This window comes from Capricornis sumatraensis, chromosome 20 (assembly GCF_032405125.1).
Source record: "Capricornis sumatraensis isolate serow.1 chromosome 20, serow.2, whole genome shotgun sequence".
Lineage (NCBI taxonomy): Eukaryota > Metazoa > Chordata > Mammalia > Artiodactyla > Bovidae > Capricornis > Capricornis sumatraensis.
Window position 1 is genome coordinate 13641038 of NC_091088.1, and position 15062 is coordinate 13656099.

Here is a 15062-nt window from a genome sequence, read left to right on the forward strand (position 1 = left end):
CACATAGCAAACATTCGGGTCATAGGAAACAGGTCAGAAGCAAAACCGTCATGTTTGCCACCGGCCCAGAGACACTGCTTTTGTAGGTAAGAAAGAGGTAGACAGCTTCCAGTGCAGGTAGAACTCAATATTTAGGTCAGACATGCAACTGTTTTCTATTAATGTTTACCTAGCACTTGAAGGGTGAGGGTGGGAGCTCTGATTTGTAGTGCTTGTGGATTATTTCTGTGGTGCAAATGATCCCATAAAGGCAGAGCTCAAGATGCCAAGTTGACCTCACTGAATGCAGAATGGGGAGAGATGGGTACAAGCTGATCTGGCAGTCTGGTAGGAGTTGGACTCAGCACACCATGGTGTGTTTCTGGATCCTTTCATTGGCCTCTTACCAGCTGTGTGAACCTGGACAGGTTAGTTACTGAGTATCAGATGCTTCATCCATAAAGAGTGGGCTTCCCAGGTGGCACTAGTGGTAAAGAACCCACCTGCCAATGCAGGAGACGCAAGAGATGCAGGTTTGATCCATGGGTTGGGAAGAGTCCCTGGAGTAGGAAATGGCAACCTGTTCCAGTGTTCTTGCCTGGAAAGCCATGGACAGAAGAGCCTGGTGGACTACAGCCCATAGGGCTGCAAAGAGCCCGACACAGCTGAGCGACTGAGCGTACACATCTGTAAAGAAGGCTGAAGGCAACCCTTATTTTTCAAAGCTCCAAGAAGACTGAGTGCTGTGCTATATATAATTGCTTTGTCATCTGTTCATCCATAAAGAACATTAGTGTGTCAAGTGTTTTAAAAATGGAGCAGGTCCTCTCAGGTGATATGCTCTGAAGATAACTGAAATGTGAGTGTGATTACTGCCTAATTAAAGTGTAGTGATTAAGGTGAGCACTTAGAGTTGGTCATTCCATATGATTCACTAGGCCCTGGTGGCTTGGATATTTTCATATCAAAGTATTACTGATCTTTAAAAAAATTCCCTCTCAGTAAATTCTCATTCTCACAATGATAAGTTTGAAGGTCTGTAAAATTATACAAAGCAAAGCTAAAATGCTAGACCCAGAGAACTTGCTTAACCTTAAGAAGGAAGATGGTCCCTGAATAAAGAAATTTAGAGAGATAGCTGCTACCCTGGTCCTGCCATGAATCAACTGAGTGACTTCTGCAAAGTCACTTAACCTCTCTGGGCCTTAAATGGCATGTGTGGGGCAGAATGGACATCTCATATTTTCCCTCCCCTCCAGGTGTCCTTGCCACCTTCTTTTGATAACAGCGCTTACAGGTGATGTTTTTTCCCTGGGGGAGCATCCCTCCAACACTCTCAGTCCTGTGGGTGGATCTGATCCTACATTAGGTTCCGGGATGGACGTGTGACCCTGGTATGCCCTGAGTACCACTTCCCCCTGGCCTCAGCAGCAGGTCTAGGAGGGACCATGAACCAAGCTGGGACAAGTGAGAGGCAGCGTCAGGACTTGTGGTGGAAATGTCAACAAAGAGATGCTTTTTCTCCTCGGGGTTAAGGACTGAAGCCTGGGGCCATCTTGCTACTTACTTAGGAAGAGGGACTCAGACTGCAGCCAACATAGAATCAAGAGATGGAAAGAGATGGAGAGAGGCAGATTTCTGAAGACATTGAGTGATTGGATCCTGCTGTGCCTAAACCCTGGACTTTTCTGAGAATTGATAAAATTTCCTTTTGACTTGAGCCAGTCTGAATTGCTTTTCTGCCTCTTGCTACTGAAAAGTTTTGGCAAACATGTTCAAGGCAAACTTTCAGACAGTGACATCTACTCTTGGCTGCCTACCAACAGCCCTCCTCTTGGCTGACAGAATCCATCTTCTCCCACAGGGCCTAAAAATGCTGGCTTCCCAGCATCCCTTGCAGCTGGGCATATGACCCTACCTTGGCCAATGGTATTTAAAGGGAAGGTTGCTAGGGACTAGTGGAAAAGTGCCCCCCCACCCCCCCCCCACCCCCGCCAAATAAAAAGAAGAGGGAGGCTTCCCTGGTGGCTCAGTAGTAATGAATCTGCCTACCAATGCAAGAGACATGGGTTTGATCCCTGGGCCAGGAAAATCCCACATGCCACAAAGCAACTAAGCCTGAGCACCACAACAATTATTAAGCCCGTGCTCTGGAGCCTGGGAGCTGCCACTACCGAAGCACGTGCCTCCTAGAGCCCATGATCCACAAGTGATGCCACCCACCGAGGTGAGATGCCCACTCAGCACAACTAGAGAGTAGTCCTGCTCACTGCAACTAGAGAAAGCCTATGCAGCAATGAAGACCCGGCACAACCATAAATAAGTAAATAAAATTATTTTAAAAAGAGATGACTATGGGTAAGTGGGTTTCTGCTGCTGCTGGATAATGCTGGGTTGACATGTGATGTCTGGAACTGCAGCAGCCATCTTGATCACATGAGGCACAAGCCGAAGGATCAAACAAATGCTCTGAGGATGACAGAGCAGAATGACAGATGGAGTCTGGGTCCTTGCTGGTGATATTGAGCCACTGAACCATCCCTGGAACTACTTACCTCCTAACCAATTACATGAGATAATGTGACTTGAACTTAAAGCTACTTAGATGTGGCTTTCTATTACTTGAAGCCAAAAGGATTGTAAGTAATACAAGTCTGGATGTTTTAGACCTGATTGATACCATTCTGTATCAGTGGTTGGATGTTATACTGCTTACATTATTGCCTGTTTAGAGTAACCAGAGAATTCTTAATATCTCTTTTTGAGGGGCCCCTTTCTAGATCCTGAGCCAGTGTGGATGCCCCTAGGCACAAATTTTATACCCCTTTTCAGAAAATCCTTACCTGTGACAGTGATGCTTCCAATTTCCAGACTCAAGTTTGAGAAGGAGTCCCTCACCACTACAGTGACCAGAAAGGTGCCTGCAATACAAAAAGTGGAGAATTATGGGCATTGTAATCAGAGGTTCAACTTACTCTGAGACAGGTCTCCCAGCCTGTACTTCCCCAGTCCTCTGAGCACAGCATCTGACTCTTTCCTCATTGAAGCATTTAATGATTCCCTGTTGTATGCCAGCCATGGAGCAAGGCTCTGAGGACACAGAAATGAATGAAACGTGGTCCTTGTCCTCAGGGCCGTATGGTCTAGTAGGCATGTGGGGCTCTCCAGGAATTGGCATGGGGAGCAGTGTGAGCACAGGTTAGGGGGCTGCTTCCACCTTGGGGGAGAAAGAAATGTTTATGGGGTGTGGCAGGGGCCAGAGCTGAAGTTCAAAGGATGCGTAGTCCTCATTTGCCAGATGAGAGAGGAGATTCCAGCAGAAGGGGGCCTTGCCGAGGTTTTAAAGGGTCAAGAGAGTGGAGAGTGGGGAGAAAGATGAGTTAGAGGATTTGGACAGAGCTGCTGCTACATGTGTATCTCCATCTTGCCTCTCTCATGGGGAAGTGGGCGTGGGTGCTGCCTTCTTCTCTTCTCAAGCTTGGAGAGAAGGTCTCCAGAGAGGGCCCTTGCACAGCTGGGTTTGTATTCTTTGGGGCTGAGGACTCACATGTGGTGTGCTCGGTCACTCAGTCACGTCTGACTCTGCGACCCCGTGGACTCTAGCCCACCAGGCTCCTCTCTGCCCATGGAATTTCCCAGGCAGGAATACTGGAGTGGGTTGCCAATTCCTCCTCCAGGGGATCTTCCCAACCCAGGGATTGAACCTGTGTCTCTTATGTCTCCTGCATTGGCAGGCAGATTATCTGCCACTAGCGCGAACTGAGACTCGCATGGGCAATTCCTTACTCATGGCCTTAAAGGAATGACCTATGACAGGTGGAGAGAGGGGGAAGGGAAGACAGGAAAGGTGGCATTTCTGCATTTGGGAAATGACTACAGTTGGCCGGTAGCAGCCAAGGACTGGGTGAGAATTTGCAATGGACCAGACGTTTGCCCTCGGGAGAGGAGGCACTGGAGATGGTAGAGAGAATGAGGAGAACAGACAGAGGGACCCTCTTGGTGCTGGGAGAAGCACCAGCTGAGGCGATATGGCCCTGAAGGAGAGGCATTACCCCCACCCCAGGAGCCCGTGGAAGCTCCTCCGAGAGGCAGCTGCAAACACCTCCAGGGCCCCGAGAGTAGGGCCGGTGCCGTCACATGAAGGCCTTCTGTTCCCACCCGGTGCCCTTTCCCTTCCCTCACCCCCTTCATCCCGGAGGCATCCAGTTTGTTCTTGTGGGAAGAGAAGACTGCTTATCATCTGGGAGTGAGTCCAAAAGTCAGAGGGTGTACGGCGATTTTAATCTCTCATCCCCCACTGAGTAACTTTAAAGGGGACAAAAAATTAATTTGCATTTGATCTATAGCCTCTGTATTGTATTTTCCATTGTCATTCCATTTCATTTCCAGATTCTTCCTGTTCCAATCTGTACCCTTCGGTACCTGGCAAAATTGCAGTGTTCCTCTTCTTGACTCTATCGTTCCTTCTACCATCTCTCTCTCTCTTTGTTTTTAAACCAACTCCCTTGCTGAGGGCATGGTGGCCCACACCTGCACCTCATTACCCCACCTTCTCACACACGTCTGAGGCCCAGGGCAGGGGACCTGGGTGGGCTGGAGGCTCTGCGGCCTTCATCACATTCCTGCCTGCTGACCTCACCACACTGGCCTCAAAGAGCTCTGTTCTTTCCAGATTAATTGCACGTCAGCTGTGGCCTCCTGCCCTGGCTGGTGCCAGCCAGTCTGCTGCCCTATCATCTATTCCCGCCAGCGTCCCAGCACTTCCTTCTTGTCCCTCTGTTTCCCACCCTGTCGTTTTTTAACAGTCTCTCTCCCCACAGGGCGTGGACTGCAGTTTCCCGAAACACATTCTCCCCTAGAAATGATAGAAGAGATCCAGGTGCGCCTGCTCACTTCCAGCGACTCTCCATGGGGGTGATTCTGCTCTCCAGGGCGCAGTTGGCAGTGACTGGGGACGTTTGTAGTTGTCGTGGTTTGGTGCTGCTGGCGTCAAGTGGGCCAAGGCCAGAGATGCTGCTAAACATCCTGTGATGCACAGGACTGTCTCCACAACAGAGAATTATCCGGTCCCAGTGTCAGGGGCGGGGTTCCCTGGCTCCTGGGAAAGGCTGAGGGCAGGAGAAGGGGGCGGCAGAGAATAAATTGGTTGGATGGCATCACTGACTCAATGGACGTGAGTGTGAGTAAACTCCAGACAGTGGAGGACAGGGAAGCCTGGCGTGCTGCAGTCCATGGAGTCAGAAAGGGTCGGACATGATCAAGCGACTGAACAACAGAATGTCAGCAGTGCCAGAGTTGAGAATCCCTGTAACTATAAGCTCCGTGACTGAAGATGGCCTCTGCCTCTTCCTTGTGACCTCAGCGGGATGCTGTGAGCCATGTTTGTATCTTGGACGTATGGAGAAACTGGCTAAGAGGACCCTAGACACCAAGTTGGGAAGGGAAGATGAGGGAGATTTGGAAGGGGAGCCACACACCCCAAATACCTTCAAGAGGAACCGCCACATGGTAAGTCCCAAATGACCCTCTGAGGTTCTCTTTCTCATAGGAGAAGGTTGTATTGAGTCCTGCCACCTCAAAAGTCAAACTCTCCGGGATGCCGTGAGCCACTGAGACATTGACTGGTAGGTCCTGTCCAAGCTCCAAGTGGTCAGAAGCCCAGGAGGCCTGCAGCCCCGACAGAGTCTCCACGAAGTAGACGGTGATGTTCCTGGAGGGGGCGGAGTTGGTGGTGTCGCTGGTGGCTCGGATCTCCAGGTGGTGCATCCCTGGGCCCACTCGGTGCTGGACTCCTTTGTCCAAGGTCAGATTGTAGGGGAGCAGGCCCCTCTGCGTGGTGAACTCAGCCAGGGTTGTGTTACCTAGCAGCACAGTGTAAGTCACCCCTGTTCCTAGGTGGAGTAAGAAACATTTAAGGATGTCAGTAACTACATGCAGTAGATTATACTGAGATAGTTCAGACTCCAGCTGTGAAGTCAGAGTCCACGTATACACACAGATGTGGATATAAAGACGTATATAAGGGTATATCCTCCCCCAGATAATTAACACTGATCTCTCGAGTATTGGGTTCACAAGTGATTTTTCTTTCAGCGTCCTCACTGCTCACTTGCATAGTCTTAATTATTTCCATCTCCATGACTGGCCACCTGAAACGCTGCCCAGTGGGAGAACTCAGCCCATTCACATTAAGATAGGGCTCCCTTACAGCTTGGGGGTGGTTGTGCTACCTGGATGCTAAATATTGTGGTTGACTCTTAAAATATTATTTAAGCCCCCAAATTAATACTCTTTCCAATAGAAACCAAGCTAGTGTGTTTCTTGTTCGAGTGATGGTGATGTTGATGAGGGTGATGATGGTGATGATAGCCCTCTGGGAACACGAACCTTGACTTTCATGTTTATTGCTGCCTTCCCCATATCTGGCAGAAAGTAGTCACTCAGTTATATTTGTAGAATGAAGAAAGGTTATCTTAAGCTTTTCTGGGTGCACCTAGGTTGCATCTTCAGCCAACCAGAACACCAGAACAGAAAGGAGCCACAAGCACTGTGTTCAAAGTCCAGTTATAGCCCCATGAAGTTCCTGCTCTGAGTGAGGCTCCAGGGGGTGTTAGGCTGGGCTGAGACCTGTCCTCTCCACAGCTCTGTGCCACTCAGTGGCCTCTGTCCAGATCTCAGACTGGACCTGTGCCTTGAGGAAAGATGCTGCTTCGGATGAGGTCAGGTCTTGGTTGGAAGGATTCTCTATGGACAGAAGGGGTGATAGACAAAATATTTAGCAACTGCCATTGCATGGGCACTAACTAAGTAGAATGATGTCCTGATAAATCAGAATGGACAGTGTGACCAATCGAAATGGATGCTGTGACCAATTAGAATGGACATTGTGACCAATGAGAAATATTGCTGTAACCAGTTGGAATAAATGCCATGGCCAATCAGAATGGATACCATGACCAATCAAAATGGACATGATAACCAAGCAGAATGGCCTCTGTGACCAGTCAGAGGGAAACTGAGCAACCAGATGTACACCAGCCATAACAGCTGCTGGGGCTGTACCAGTGTGTGCAACTGAATATTAGCTTGAACTGGGGGCAGCATGATTGTGCCAAGCTGGTCAATGCTGGCAGCGCTGAGATGCGCTCAGGCCCAGCTGGCAGCCCTCCCACTCCTGTTCACATTCCCCCAACAGTGGGTGGCTTGGAAGTCCACTTCTTGCAATGGGACAGGGGCATGCCAAGGATCTTTAGGAGGCTAATTGCTCTCACTAGCCTTGTGACTTAGGCCAAATTTCTAAACATTTCTTCCATTTCTTCCTTTGTAAAATATACTGGGTGGGCTAGTGTATATAAAGCACTTAGACCAGGTTGTGGTATACACTAGGTGCTAGATAAATGAAAAAAAATTGACCCCATAAATCATTGCTGTTAGTATTTATTGAAGCCTAGGAGCTGGATGGATAGATTTGGGGCAAATCAAGGTTGCTTTGATCTTGACCATTTCTGCAGACTCACCTCCGTCAAGCTCCACCTGAATCCACAGAGGGTCTCCAAAGACTGCCCGGCAGAGAGGGCTGGCTCCTGATGTGGTCAGGCCAGAGCACCCAGTCACACGGAGCCTCTCTGTGTTGTCTTGAATCATCACTTGCTTCTGAGCCATCACATGCCACTCGCTGGTTGAACACTCAGCAAACACGGTGAAATCCCCAGGGGCTGTGAATTGGTGGGTCACCCTGCTGGACAGACTGCCAGCAACAGTCAGAAACGTTACCAGTGTTGGGCTCACACAAACACATGCATTCACACACATGTGCACACATATACTCACCCACGGCGCATCTTCCCTGCTCTGCCAAGATAAAAAGAATGAAGAAAAAGATGCTACATGACCAAGCCAGGGTCTCAGTGTTCACAGAGGTTACATTAGGACTCCCAAAGCAAGTGAGAAGTGGAAGAAATAGCTCTGACTAACCAGGGAGCCAAATATTGAGCTGGAAGTCTGTTTTCTGCCATTTTCTGCCTCTGTGGTTCATACAAACCCCCTCTTTGGGCCTTCTTACTTAGTCTGTAAAATACTGTGCCCAGTCTACCTCTCTGAGCTTTCTTTTCCCGTCTGTAAAATGGGCTCAGAGTCCAAACATATCAAAACTGTGGCTGTTTTGCTTCTCATTTTCCCGAGGGGACTAACTTAAATCTCTAAAATGGCCCACAAAGATCCCCATCACCTCCCTTCCTGTCCCTCTCCTCACCCCCTGCCACACTCCCCTTCTCTGACTATCCTAGTAGCTCAGACCTCTTTGCAGTTCATAGGACTTGTCACCTCTTCCCCACCCAAAGGCCAGTAAGCATGCTGTTCTTTGCAGGGAAGACTCCTGCCCTTCTCTCTGCTCATGCTCTTGGTCTTCCTTCAGTTTTCATTTTAAACATTGCCTCCTCTGGGAAGTTCTCCTAGATTCCCTTTGTAGACACTGCAGCTTCTCTGCTTCTCCTAGGTGACCCTTGCTTATTCACCGTCATCCTTCTCTGCGAGGCTGTCAGTGCAGGTAGTGCCTGTCTAGTTCCCCCTTTATACCTGGCACCTGGCGCAGCACCGAGCACATAGCAAGTGCTTGAGAAATAGTTTACAAAAGTACACAGTTGTGAAAAAGCCTGGAGAACAGTGACCTGGACTTAGCCCACGATAGCCTGTTTCTCCCTTTAATCACAACTAACATACTGGAAGAACACAAAAAGAAACTATGAGAGGACCCTGAGAAGGAAACACCAGCAGGCAGACTGAGGACAGAAGTCAAAACTGTAAGAATCATCCATAAAGATGGGAGTTCCCTGTTTTCTTTGTCCTAGTGGTAGCCTGAGTCATGGTACTGCACAGTGAGTAAAGAAAACAACAACCCAGATAGAAATCCCTTCTGTTAGCCAGGGGACCAGAGAAAGGGGCCTAGTGAGTCTGAGCATACAGAGGAAATGCCCATTTTTTGTTCCATGTTGTTTCTCTTTTCTTCTCTCTTGTCCCCATCCCAAGCTGTCCTCTCTCTTGGAGCTACACTGACTGTATGGGATGATGCAGAAATACCTAAGAGAAAACTGATCTTTCTATCCAGAGGAACCATGGAAAGGGGACTGTGGAAGCTGGAGGTTGTAGGGAAAGTCCTGAAAAGGAGAGAAGAGAATTCCCTAATTCTGTGTGTGACCTAGCATGAATCACGAGTTCACCCATAAACAGCATGTGCAGAACAGACCCAAAGAGACACAGTAAAAGCCTTTAGTAAAGGACTAAACTGCAACGGAAACCAGCACCCCAAGTGGTGCATGAGTGGAACGGAACATGACAGCTTTGGAAACTGAACTAGTGTGGGAATCTCTGCTCATAGAAGGCAAGTCAGAATGTGTGTTCTGAATCTAATTGGGTTGGTTGTCTGCTGAAACAAAACAAACAAATAAAATATTAACATTTTCCAGAGCATTTTAAAAAGAACCCAGAGTCTTGGAACCTACTACCCCAAATGTCCAGAATACAATTCAAAATTGCCTGATACACAAAAAACAAGGAAAATGTGACCAAATTTCATGGAAAATGTCATCGATATATGTCAGCTCTGAGATGACTCAGATATTGAAATGATGAAAGACTTTAACCCAGGGATTATAACCATGCCCCATGAGATAAAAGGAAATCCTCTTGAAATGAATGAAAAAGTAGACATTCTCAGCAGAAAAATATAAACCATTAAAAGCCAAATGGAAATTTTAGAAATGAAAAGCACACTGTATGAAACAAAAGATTCATTGGATGGTTTTAATAGCAGAATAGAGATGGAAGAGGGAAAAGTCACCTAACTTAAAGATAGAGCAAGAGGAATTATCCAACCTAAAGAACACAGAGAGAAAAAATATTAAAATTTTTAAAATGAGTAGGATGTCAGCAATCTGTGTAACAATATCTAAAAGTAAAACATTTGTGTTATTTTAGCAGCAGAGCGATTGCTGTAGAAAAATATATTTGAAGAAATAATGGCTGAAATTTTTCCATATTTGGCAAAACACATAAATTCAAAGATTCAAGAAGTTCTGTGAAACCAAATGTAAACAAAAAGCAAACAAGCAAAAAAACTTGAAGCATGCCCACACAATTGCTGAATAGCTTGAAAATCAAAAGAATAAAAAGAAAATCTGGAAATTGGTCTGAAAAAAATGATACACTACATATAGTGAGGGGCTTCCCAGGTGGCACTATTGGGAAAGAACCTGCCTGCCAATGCAGGAGATGTAAGAAACATGGGCTGGATCCCTGGGTTAGGAAGCTACCCTGGAGAAGGGCATGGCAACCCACTCTAGCGCTCTTGCCTGGAGAACCCCATGGACAGAGGAGCCTGGAGGACTGCAGTCCATAGGTCACAAAGAGTTGGACACAACTGAAGTGAGTTACCTCCCACATAGAGGAAACAGTGATGTGAATGACTGTAGATTTCTTTGGAGACTGTGGAGGTCAGAGATAGTGAATGACATCTTCAAAGTGTCAAAAGAACTGTCAACACATAATTCCATAGCTGACAAAAGTATCTTCCAGGAATTAAAGCAAAATAAACGCATTATCAGGAACAAAGAAATTCTCTAAGAGACTTTGTTGCTATAAAATCTACTTTAAAGAAAATGCTAAAGGAAGTTTTTCCAGCTGAAGGGAAATGATATCAGAGGGAGACTTGGAACTTCAGGAATGAAGGGAGAGCACAGGAAAAGGTAGATGTCTTGGTAAATGTAGACTGGTTTTTTCTTCTTAAGTTCTTCGATACATGCATAACTGTTGGACAGGCTTTTCAGTGTATGTAAGTGCCCTACAATTGACAATTATAACATAAAAGATGAAAGGCAAAGGAAACCATATGCTAATAAGGCCTTAACATTTTACCTGAAGTGGTAAAATATTCACTTAGAGTGAATATTTTAGTGGTAATATTTAGTAATATCTTAGTGGTAACATTTTAGCACTGGAAGTTAATAAAGTGAAAGTTTAAATATATATATTATAATCCCCAAAGAAACTACTTAAAACGTTATCCAAATAAGTGTTACCAAAAAAGTCAATAAATAAGCAAAAATAGAATACTGAAAATACTCAAATAATCGAAAGAGGGCAAGAAAGGGGAGAAACAAGGAGGAAGTAAACAGGGTAAAACAGAACACAAATAACAAAATAACAGCCCTAAATCTAACTATGTCAATAGTTATATCAATTGTAAAAGACCTAAACGTAACAATTATTATGCCAGATGGAATTTAATAGAAACCAAGACTCAACCATGTGCTGTCTACTAGATGCCCACTTTACATACGACAATATGGCTCGGTTAAAAGTAAAAGGATAAAGAAAGATGTAACAGTAAACACTAATCAGAAGAATGCTGGAGTGTCCATTATTAATATCAAACAATGTAGATTTCAGAATAAACTAGCTCTAACTCTTTATAGAAATGTGAAGGATAGCTTTGAATGTAGCCCGTTTTTTAGCAAATATTTATTTCATTCTCTAAACTCTGATGCCAGCTGAAATTGCCCAGGACTAAAAAGCAGGGAAATGGATTTTTTTTTTTTCCTGATTTCTCTCTCAGTGATCTTACCCAAGGGAGAAGAGCACAAAGTGGTTTAGTAACTGCTGCCAACAAAGAGAAGCCATGCTCGGAGTACAAAGCAATGGAGACGAACTTAAATTTAATAATCCTATGACCCAGCAATTCCACTCCTGGGTATAAGCCCAATGGAAATGTGTACATATGTGCTTGAAAAGTCATTTACTAGAATGTTCACAGCTGTACAAGTTGTATTAATAATAGTCCAAATGTGAAACCACCCCTGTACATGTCAATGCTAGAATGAATGAATAAATAGAGGAATATTCGTACAACAGAGTGTATATGGCAATGAGAAAAAAGAAACCACAGTTATACACAACAACATGGATCAATCTCAGAAGCATGCTTATTAAGCAGAAGTAAGACACAAAAGAAAATATACTTTATGGTTATATTTATATAATCTTCAAACACAGGTCACAGTATTCAGTGATGTTAGAAATTATCCTTGAGGGGCCCTGGAGGATTTTTGGGGGGAGAGTCATGTTTTGTTTCTTGGTCTGGATGCTGGTTATATGCCTGAGTTTATTGTGTAAAAATTAATTGAGCTGTATCTTTTTGTGCGCTTTTCTGTACACACCTTGTGCCTCAATGAAAAGTTTAAAAACTAGTTCAAGACTCCCTCACTTACTGATTTGTATACATTGCTTTGACATGAATGGGATACAGCTTAATGGGAAGGGAAGGTCACCCTCCAGACTCAGAGGTGTCCAGAGGTGACTTGAAATAAAGACGCAAGAATAACGGCAACACCCTGACCTGCCAGTAGGTGGCACTGAGTTATATCGCACTAGGACAAATCTCACTTTATGCTAATGGTCCCTTAAGGAACGTAATATAATTTCAGAAATGTAGAAGGTTGCCCATGACAAAGAAAGAAGCAAAACAGCTTGCCATGCAAGTGAACACAAGACATGGAGGCGCAAGGCAAGCATTTAAAGGAGAAGTTCTTTGACGTAACTGTTGTTTCTGTTTGAGGTCTGATCCTATCCCGTCGTTGTTTAGACGCTAAGTCGGGTCTGACTCTTCTGCAGCCCCATGGACTATAGCCTGCCAGGCTCCTCTGTCCATGGGGTTTCCCTGGCAGGAATCCTGGAGTGGGTTGCCATTTCCTTTTCCAGAGGATCTTCCTGACCCAAGGATAGAACCGTTGTTTCCTGCGTTGGCAGGTGGATTCTTTCCTGTTGAGCCACTGGGAGAGTCCTCCTATCCCATTAACTCAGGTGACTTATCTGGCATGGAGATGAACAGTCTGGTTTGAAAAGCCCACCTCATACGCTAATGAGTTAAGCAAAAGTAGGAGTCTGTACAAACACATTTTAAAAGAGCATAGTGACATTCATGCAGAGTATGTGACTTCTGTACACTTAAAATTCATGCTATTTTCATATTGTAAATTGAGTGCTGAGGCCGCTAGTGCAGATAAGAGAGCATCAGAAATATATCTCCTAATGTTAAAAAGAATCATAGAAGAAGGTGAGTGGGTAGTTTCAAGGTCTAACAAATCTTTAAAGTAGACAAAATTGGATTGTTTGGGTTGGGTGATGGTGAAGGGTGTCACCATCTATTTCTTTCGAAAGAGAAGAAAAAAAATACCAGTAGCTTTTACTTACAGGAATGCCCTGAGGGATTGCAAATGTAAAGCATTGCTTATTGCTGTTTCTCTTAGATTATGAAAAAAATTAATCAGAGAATTCCAGAGAGTAATATGATAAACACCCTTGAATTCACCATCCAGAGTGGACAAATATTTGCATTTTGTCCCACTTGCTCCAGTTTTTAACTATACTTGTATGTTACTAGGATGTCCTTGTATAACTAAAGAGCTTAGCAGGGCTACAGTCAGTCAATTTTAACTTATGCTAAATACAATTTGTATGAAATTTAGGGGGTGAAAGATTGTATAACATAGCACTTCTTGTTTTATTAATGAAATACTAGCAAATGGGAAGAAACCCACATAATAATGCCTTGGGTGTTTCTATCACTTAAACCTTTTTTTTCCCCGCAAAGCATCTTCATGTATAATTTATTTTATTCTGTAAAACTGTTAACACATTATTGACCAGAAACATATTAACAGTACAGATATTAATTTCCACAAAAATTCCCTGGTCAATAAATGTATTAAGATCACCATCAATATAAATGTGATAGGGAAGGAAATGGAAACTCAGATATTACCTCTGGGTCTCAAATTGTATCTGGGATAAGAACCCCAACCTCTGGACACAGTTTATTTGGCGGCACGGCACAATGCCTGAGACCCCAGAGGATTTCTGAGCATGAGACCCAGCACACTCACTGGACCAGATCTGGGCTGTGGGCAGAGCTTGCCCTTCGTTTGCCCCAGCCCACCCAGGCCTTCCAGGAAGGCCAGGCACCTGCGGGGCTGGATTCAGAGACCTAGCCCCACAAGGTAGAACCAGAGGTGTTTCAGGGTTAGGTGAGGGGCTTATGGGCCTCCATGATTTCCCTGAGGATCCTTGTTGAACTTGGGCCCCTGAAATGAGCCAGAACCCAAGGAAGACCTGGAACTGATGGGGCAGCCCTCTGGCTGGGGCACCCAGCCAGGCAGAATGGAGCTTACCCAGGCCCAGGTAGGACTCTGAAATGTTATGAAGTGTGTGCAGCTGCCTTCGGGTTGGGGAGGTACTGTTCCCTAGAGGAGGCAGCACCCGATGCCCTTGGGCCCTGATGCTGCCAGCCGTGTTCTCCACTGGGGTCTAAGAGCCAGGGCTTTGATTCCCAGGCAGCCCTGACTTATCCGGCTGTGCTGCCACTCACTAGCTGCATGGCTTGGTCAATGCTGTTGAACCCTCTAAGCCTCAACAGCTCTGTCTGTAAAACAAGGTAATCGTTATCTAGCTCAGCACTGTCCAACAGAAACTGTGAGCCACATGTGTCAATATGAACTTTCTAATGGTCACATTGAAAAAAGTGAGAAGGAACAGGTGAAATTAATTTTAATAATTTATTTCTTTAACTTGATGCTTTTGAACTGTGATGTTGGAGAAGACTCTTGAGAGTCCCTTGGACTGCAAGGAGATCAAACCAGTCCATCCTAAAGGAAATCAGTCCTGAATATTCATTGCAAGGACTGATGCTGAAGCTGAAGCTCCAGTACTTTGGCCACCTGATTCGAAGCACTGACTCATTGGTAAAGACCCTGATGCTGGGAAAGATTGAAGGTGGGAGGATAAGGGGACAACAGAGGATGAAATGATTGGATGGCATCACCAACTCGATGGACATGAGTTTGAGCAAGCTCTGGGAGATGGTGATGGACAGGGAGGCCTGGCATGCTGCAGTCCATGGGGTTGCAAAGACCTGGACACTACTGAGCGACTAAACTGAATTGAACCTCATAAATCCATAACACTATCATTTATACGTATATGTGGATGCATGTTAAGTCACTTTAGTTGTGTCCAACTCTTTGAGACCCTGTGGA

At 45.4% G+C, this 15062-nt stretch overlaps 1 protein-coding gene across 1 annotated transcript in view; it reads right to left on the bottom strand.

Annotated features, from left to right (window-relative positions):
* Positions 1–15062, bottom strand: part of LOC138096156 (polycystin-1-like protein 2) — a 101389-nt gene that overhangs the window by 70501 nt on the left and 15826 nt on the right. Inside the window, exons 6-8 of the mRNA XM_068992233.1 lie at positions 7497–7726; positions 5466–5870; positions 2823–2900 (exon numbers count right to left, since the gene is read on the bottom strand). Of these exons, the coding sequence (XP_068848334.1) occupies positions 2823–2900; positions 5466–5870; positions 7497–7726 (713 nt within the window). The remainder of the gene's footprint in view (positions 1–2822; positions 2901–5465; positions 5871–7496; positions 7727–15062) is intronic.